This window comes from Trichechus manatus, unplaced genomic scaffold (assembly GCF_000243295.1).
Source record: "Trichechus manatus latirostris isolate Lorelei unplaced genomic scaffold, TriManLat1.0 scaffold00039, whole genome shotgun sequence".
Classification (NCBI taxonomy): domain Eukaryota; kingdom Metazoa; phylum Chordata; class Mammalia; order Sirenia; family Trichechidae; genus Trichechus; species Trichechus manatus.
In genome coordinates, this window is record NW_004443975.1 from 10,102,503 (window position 1) to 10,110,407 (window position 7,905).

General features: G+C 51.0%; 1 protein-coding gene across 1 annotated transcript; it reads left to right on the forward strand.

The window, feature by feature from the left end:
- Positions 1-4,036, forward strand: PYCR2 (pyrroline-5-carboxylate reductase 2). The gene is made up of 7 exons (XM_004375888.2): positions 1-67; positions 315-385; positions 1,580-1,759; positions 1,871-2,092; positions 2,304-2,396; positions 2,553-2,716; positions 3,313-4,036. Exons 1-7 carry the CDS (start codon positions 1-3, stop codon positions 3,476-3,478), a joined length of 963 nt encoding a protein of 320 aa, XP_004375945.1. The 3' UTR covers positions 3,479-4,036.
- The last annotated feature ends 3,869 nt before the right edge of the window (positions 4,037-7,905 follow it).

The window sequence follows — 7,905 nt, forward strand, 5'->3', positions numbered from 1 at the left end:
ATGAGCGTGGGCTTCATCGGCGCCGGCCAGCTGGCCTGTGCGCTGGCGCGCGGCTTCACGGCCGCAGGTAAGGGAACGGCGGCCCCTAAGCCTAGTGTGTGAACAGGCTTCACCCCGTGAGGATGAATGAATGAGGAATTTACATTCGGTAGGGTAGACGATACTCTTGTTAAGGCAGCAAAAGTTAGTCTTATGTCCGCGGAAAGGACTTGGGGGGGAGGGAGGCTGACACTGTTAGAGAGGTTGTGGGTTTTGATTCTGTTTTCCCGGGGGAAGGATGGGAAAAGCTAGTTGAAAAGCTCCGTCTTCTGCAGGTGTCTTGTCCGCTCACAAGATAATAGCCAGCTCCCCGGAAATGTATCTGCCCACGGTGTCTGCGCTCAGGGTAGGTGGGGTTGGAGGTGGGCAGGGAAGAGTGTGGGGGCCCAGGAGGAGGATGGACTGATGTGCTGAGTCTGGCTGGCGTCCTCAGCCCGTGCTGGCCATTGACCAGCTGACCTCCCCATCAGGAGCATCACAGATCCGCTACCTTCCCTGGGGCAGCTCAGAGTGTGGGAGTACTCTGGGTTCAAGTTCAGACAGTGAGACGATTAAAGGAGGTAATTGTGTATGGAAACTGCCTACAAGAGCACTAATAAAAACCAGTTGCCATCAGTTTGACTCCAACTCACTGGGTGACCCCACGTGTCAGAGTAGAACTGTGCTCTGTGGGGTTTTCAGTTGCCAGGCCTGTCTTCTGAGGCACCTCTTGGTGGATTTGCACCTCTAACCTTTTGGTTAGCAGCTGAGTGCATTAACTGTTTGTACCACCCCGGGACTCCTGGTACATAGTAGGTGCTCATTTTTTTCCATTGACCAGCTCTTTGACCTGAGAGTCCTCAGCCCCTCTGAGGCCCAGTGTCCTCGTTTATAAAATAAAGACAATAGCTACCTTGCTGAGTTGTTGTGAGGTGTGAATGAGCACGCTGGGAAAGAACATGGCTAGTTGGTTGCTCTTCTCTCTGAAAACAATGTCATATCTTCCTCCCAAACCTGGGCAGTGTGGGAGAGGATGGCCAATGAGGTAGAAGACAGGCAAAGGCCATGTCTAGGGTGGGCTGAGGTTCCTAGCCCTGCAGGTCCCTGCTTCAGGTTTGGAGTCCTAGAAGGGTGGGTGTCCTCCAGCGGTCCAGCCCGGGGTCCGCACGGAGGCTGTGTGGTCTGATGAACAAGTTGTTGGCATTGGGAAAGGACTCAGCTCTTCTGACAGCCCCTGGCACTAGCATTTCACTTTCACTTTGCCCGTGCCACTTTCCAACTATGGAGTCCTTCTTACTTGACAGAGGGTTCGATGGGGGTCAGAGGACAGCTACTTCCTGGTTACCGTGAAGAAGCTTGTCGTGGCCAGCTCCTTGCTCATTTGCCCGGTAGTAGCAGTGGAAAACTGCCAACTGGGGTAGGGGCCGAACCTTAAGCGGGCAAGGGAAGGAATTGCAGGCTGCAGCTGGCAGAGTGGGCTTGGCAGGCCTCAGCTGCTCCTTGGGTGGGCTGGGCACACTCAGCTGCCCAGCACTGTGAGCCCTGCCATCTCCTCCTGCAGAAGATGGGCGTGCACCTGACCCACAGCAACAAGGAGACGGTGCGGCACAGCGACGTCCTGTTCCTGGCCGTGAAGCCGCACATCATCCCCTTCATCCTGGATGAGATCGGGGCTGACGTCAAGGCCAGGCACATCGTGGTCTCCTGCGCGGCCGGTGTCACCATCAGCTCCGTGGAGAAGGTGCCCATCTCAGCCTTGTGTGAGAGGAGGTGGCCTGGGTGGCTGTGGATGGGTGGTTGCTTGTGAGGAGGCGTGCCCTGGCAACTTGCTTGGTTGTCTTCTTTGCTGCAGAAGCTGATGGCATTCCAGCCGGCCCCCAAGGTGATTCGCTGCATGACGAACACGCCCGTGGTGGTGCGGGAGGGTGCCACGGTGTACGCCACGGGCACCCATGCCCTGGTGGAGGATGGACAGCTCCTGGAGCAGCTCATGAGCAGCGTGGGCTTCTGCACCGAGGTGGAGGAGGACCTGATCGATGCCGTCACGGGGCTTAGCGGCAGCGGTCCTGCCTACGTGAGGCCCTCACGCTCTCTCGACCTTCCTGGGAGCCTGTGGGAGCAGATGGGCTGGCAGGCAGGCAGGCTAGGGATCACCCACCTCTTGGTGCAGCTGTGCGGTGGAGGCTGACTCCTTGGAGCTAGTTCTGGTCATCAGAAAAAGCAGACCCAGGGGAGTGCCCTCCAGCCCTAGCCTGCTGCATGGGGCTTATGGAGTGTCTCCACAGGCGTTCATGGCCCTGGATGCGTTGGCTGATGGTGGGGTGAAGATGGGCCTCCCGCGGCGCCTGGCTGTCCGACTGGGGGCCCAGGCCTTGCTGGTCAGTATCTTCTCTGCACGTCCAAGGTGTGGAACGGGTTCTGGTGGGTCACTGAGCTGGGGCCAGGGGTTGGTTTGTTGGGGAGCTGGGATCGGGTTGCGGGGAGCAGTGGACTTGGGGGAGCCTGTCTCGCCTAATGCTCCCTTCCTGCCATAGGGAGCTGCCAAGATGCTGCTGGACTCGGAGCAGCACCCAGGCCAGCTCAAGGACAACGTCTGTTCCCCCGGGGGTGCCACCATTCACGCCCTGCACTTCCTGGAGAGCGGGGGCTTCCGGTCCCTGCTCATCAATGCCGTTGAGGCTTCCTGCATCCGAACACGGTGGGTCCAGCTCTCTCTTCTTCCCCACCCCAGTCCTTCTACTCCCTGCCAGGCCCTGGTCTGGGCTTCGTACCATCTTGTAGAACCTGCCACCTTGGGTCCCATTAGCAGTGCTGGGGCCCTTCCTGAGGTTAATGACCGCTACTTACTAGACTTTGTTTAGCTAAGGGTTTGTAAGTATTATTTCATTTAATTCTCTACACAGTTCTGATGGCTAGGATTAGCTTTGATTTATGGTTAAGGGCATTGAGGCTTAGAGACAGACAATTTGCCCAGTGTCAATGGAGGCAGGACCCAACCTCAAGTCTGTGACTCCGAAGCAGGTGATTTTTCCACACTGTCCCTCCGTTATGAACACAGATACCCCTTGGAGCTCTACAACTGGTTTAGATCAAACAAGATAGATGAAACCTTTACGTACGTACTTAAACAGCACTTCTCAGAAGCTTGGGGGAAGCGTTTGGTTTGGGATTCTAACATGTGGTGGTGTCAGGTGGACGAGGGTTGGAGGTTGTGTGGATGGGGAAGCCTCATGAAGCCCTGGCTCCAAGGTTTACCGCCTTCCTCCTTCATTCCCTCGGGCACTTTTTCTGCAGAGAGCTGCAGTCCCTGGCTGACCAAGAAAAGATCTCCCCAGCTGCCCTGAAGAAGACCCTCCTGGACAGAGTGAAGCAGGAATCGTCCACAGTGCCCACGCTGACCCCCTCTGGCCCAGGGAAGCTCCTCACCAGAAGTCCAGCCCTGGGAGGCAAGAAGGACTAAGAGAGCCTCTACCTGCTCTGTGGTCCAGGGCGCTCAGCTGAGGGGGCCTTGACCTTCCTACCCCTAACACACACACACACACCCATTCCCTAGCCATGCACGCCAAGGGCAGCCTCAGGTAGCTTCTGGGTCCTTGTGATAAAACCTCCTTAAACCTGTTCAGATCAATCCAGCCAGAGCAAGCGGCACTCATTATCTCTCCTGTCCCGTGTGGGAAGATGTCCAAAGGGGTGGTGGGTGCTGGAAGCCAGGTGTAACCCTGCCCACCTCCCGTGTTGGCAGAGAGAAGGAGGCTGGACTTCAGCCCTAGCCCCAGCCAGACAGGAAGCTATGGGGAGGACCTTTAACTAGGGGGACACTGGAACCCAAAATGGTCAGTTTCAGTGTCAAATCAAGGAAGTGAGAGATGAAACCATGGTATGGAGTTTTCCCTTTGAATTCATAAAGGAAAAAGAAATAAGCAACTTAGAATTTCACAGTTAATCAGAAATGTACCAGATTAGACTGTGCTTGCATGGAGCCCTGGTGGCGCAGTGGTTAAGAGCTCAGCTGCTGCCCAAAAGGTTGGCAGTTGGAATCCACCAGCCGCTCCTCGAAAACCCTGTGGGGCAGTTCTACTCTGTCCTATAGGGTCACTGTGAGTTGGAATCGACTTGACGACAATGGATTTGGTTTTGGTTTTGTATGTGTCTCTTGCTCCGTAGATGTGCCGTTTAAAAAGTGTTGTTCAGAGCTGCTAAGGTTAGCTGTTTGCATAAAGTTTTATTTTTTAATTTCTTGCTTTTCTACTTTTGTTATGCATAGTACTAAGTCGTCATTCCACAGAACTCAAGGCTGTTAGGTTCTCCCTGCTTCTGTGGGGGGAGCATTGTCGAAGGGCAACAAATGGGGGTGAGAGGGAATAGGGGCCAGGCTGGGATGTAATGACACCCTAGCTCCACCCCTCACCCCATCAGAGTTGGGAGATTGTGTTCTTGGATGGGTCAAGCTGGTGGCAGGGAAGAGCCAAGTGTCCTGGGGAGGGGGACTGGCAGCCCAGACACAGTGAGAAATCGGCCTATTATGTTAGCCCACTGTCTGGCCAGCACTGTGCTATCCTCCCACCTGCCCTGTGAGGGTGTGCCCCGCCTCTCCTCACTTAATAGATGCCAAGGCCTGGAGAGGAGAGGCACTCACCCCTGGTAGGGCCATCGGTGTTCTTAGCCACCAGCTCCCCACCTTCCAGAAGCTGACGCTGGCTGTGCTGTCCATAAAACCAGACTAGGCCTGAGGGCCGGCAGGCCTAACACTTGTCTCCAGAGACGCGCTGCCTATGCCGGGGGTGGGTGGGTTGTTCATTTTTAAATACTATTTCATTGTGTTTTTGGTGAAAGTTTACACAGCAAATTAGGTTCCCATTTGACAATTCCTACACAAGTTGTTGAGTGACACGAGTCACATTTTTCACAGTGTGTTAACGTTCTCCTTAACTGCGTTCTGGTTGTCCGTTTCCAGTGCTCTAGTTTCCCCGCCCCCCTTGCCTTCTCATCTTTGCTTTAGACTAGTTACTGACCTTTTGGTCTCATATAGATTTTTTTTTTTTAATGAAACACTCTGCTCACGAGTAATATCCTTTATGTTGTGTGCCAGTCTGTTATTTCACTAAAAGGTGACCTCAGGATAGTTTTGGTTCAAGGTTTAAAGAGTATCTCTGGCTGATAGTCTCAGGGAGTCCTCTGGTCTCAACTGGTGCAGTAAGTCTGGAGTTTTTAAGAATTTGAGTTCTGTTCTGTGTTTTTCTACCGTTCTGTACGGGTCTGTTTATTGTGGCCCTGACAGGGGGGCTGTTTTTGAAAGGGTGTGGGGATTGGCATGAGTATGAGCTCTGAGTTCAAATCTGAGATTCCACTGCTTTTAGCTAGACAATCTTGGGGGAGTTACTGAATATCTCTGATCTCAAGGTTTTGCCCTTGAGGGTCAAACGCCATCAAAAGGTTCTGGTGGGTATTAACTAATGCCACGTGGAGTGGCCCAACAGAACAACCAGAATGTGGTGAGCCCTCTCATTCCCCGGCGTCAGGGCAGCCCCGGCTCCAACTCCAAACCCCAGAGCCCATGGGGAGGCTCATTCCCACAGGGACAAGATGACAAGTACAGAAGTACAAAGGCTATCATTTTTTAAGCCCCACTGTGTGGCAAAACAACAAAAAACCAAACCCATTGCTGTCAAGTCAATTCTGACTCAGCGACCCTGTAGAATTACCCCATAGGATTTCCAGGAGCGGCTGGCGAATTCAAACTGCCAACCTTTTGGTTAGCAGCTGAGCTCTCAACCACTGCGCCTCCAGGGCTCCACTATGTGGCAGGCCCCTTGCCAACATTACATAGAATCTCATTACAGCCTTAGGAGCTGGGTACAATTATTCTTGCTTTTCAGAAGAGTTAAGTGAGGTTCAAAGAATTTAAATAAATTTCCCATAAAGAATTTGTGTTGTTTTTGCCCAGAAAGATTTTAATAGACATTTCACAATAGATACAAATGGCCAATCAGCAGTTGAAAAGATGCTCAATATCATTACCTATTAGGAAAATGCAAATCAAAAGCAAACGAGTTCATTCATCCATTTGATTACCATATTTTAAGAGCCTAGTGTGAAATAAAAAGTACAGTGAATTCTGAACTGGGTAGCAGGCCCAGAGATACAAGTAGTTGAAGCATCCAAGTTAAAGCTTTAGCCTCTGTGGTTTTTATCCGCATACACCGTATGTGGTTATGGCAAAGGCATTGAAGTCATCTGTCCTGTTGCGGTCTGTCCACTGAGAGGCTAGGAGCCAAACGAGGCTCCTGATAGCCTTCCAGCTCCCCTGCCCAAGTTACATCTACCATCTCTCAGTCCTTAGCATTGTATGACAGCCTCTGCCTCTTCCACTCAGCCGCCTCTAGAGGGCAAGCTAATCCCAATCTAGCCAATATCTGTATTTTATTCATCACACGCACACACCTCACACACAGCCTGCTGCAAACTGAAAAGCCATCACGTCAGATGTCATGGAGACAATCTTGTCGTTCAGGAGAAAAATGAATGAACGTTCTAGCTGATCACTGGAAAGCAATAGAGAGTAAGAGGAGGAGTATTTCCACTGCTGAACGGCGACTGTGAGTGGTACGTTTCTAGACTTGTTTTCATTGTCCCATTTAAAAAAAAAAAAAATTCTGTAATGTGTGGATAATGCCAAACACCACCCATTTAGCCCCCCAGTGTTTGAAGATTAACGAGACAATGCTGGGCAGCATTTCCTATGACTCAGAAGGAACAAGCTCTGCAAATAAATAAATAGTTATGAGCGTGCTTATGCCATGATTTGGCTAAAAGAGTCTCCCTAATTGGCTACATATTAATCCTGCAGGATAAAAAGCAGAACAATGGGGTCTTTCTGGTGTTCTACATATAAATAGGAAAAATCATCATTAATACCTTTCAAATGGCTTTGGTAACAAAGTGTAACAGAAAGTTCTTTCAAAGTTCCATTTGATATTTTAATAAACATACTTTGTCTAAAACAAAAAGAAAAACCAATGAGATACTACATCACATCCCCTGTTGTTAGTTGCCATTGAGTGGATTCCTACTCATGGGGACCCTGTGTCTGCAGAGTAGAACTGCTCCATAGGGTTTTCAAAGCTGTGACCTTTTGGAAGCTGGTCACCAGGCCTGTCTTCTGAGGCGCCTTTTGGTGGGTTTGAACCACCCATCTTTCGGTTAGTAATCCAGCACTTAACCATGGTGCCACCCAGGGACTCCTCACACCTGCTAGGATGAATGTAATCAAAACAGACAATAACAAGCGTTGGTGAGGATGTGAAGCTGGAACTCTCACAGGTGCTGATGGGAATATGAAATGGTGCAGCCACTTCAAGTCGATTCCGACTCACGGCGACCCTATAAGACAGAGTAGTACTGCCCTACAGGGTTTCCAAGGAGCGGCTGGTGGATTCAAACTGCCAACCTTCTGGCTAGCAGCCAAGCTCTTAACCACTACGCCACCAGGGCCGCAAGATTATCATATGACCCTTGAATTCCACACCTAGGTATACAGAGAAATGAAAACATGCCCACACAAAGACTTACGCAGGAATGTTCTGAGCAGTGTTATTCGTAGTCGAAACAAACCAGAAGTTCCTCAGCTGGTGAATGGACGTGCAGAGTGTTCTACATGTGTACCATGGAATATTATTCAGCAATAAAAATCAATAATTCTCTGGTACCTGCTGCAACCTGGATGAACCTCAAAAACATTTATGCTAAGTGAAAGAAACCAAACCCAAAAGACCACGTATTGTCTGGCCCCACTTTCATGAAACGTCCATAAAAAGTAGATCTATAGAGACAGAAACAGTGGCCGCGAAGGGTGGGGGAGGGGGTGCGGAGTGACTGCAAACAGCTCGT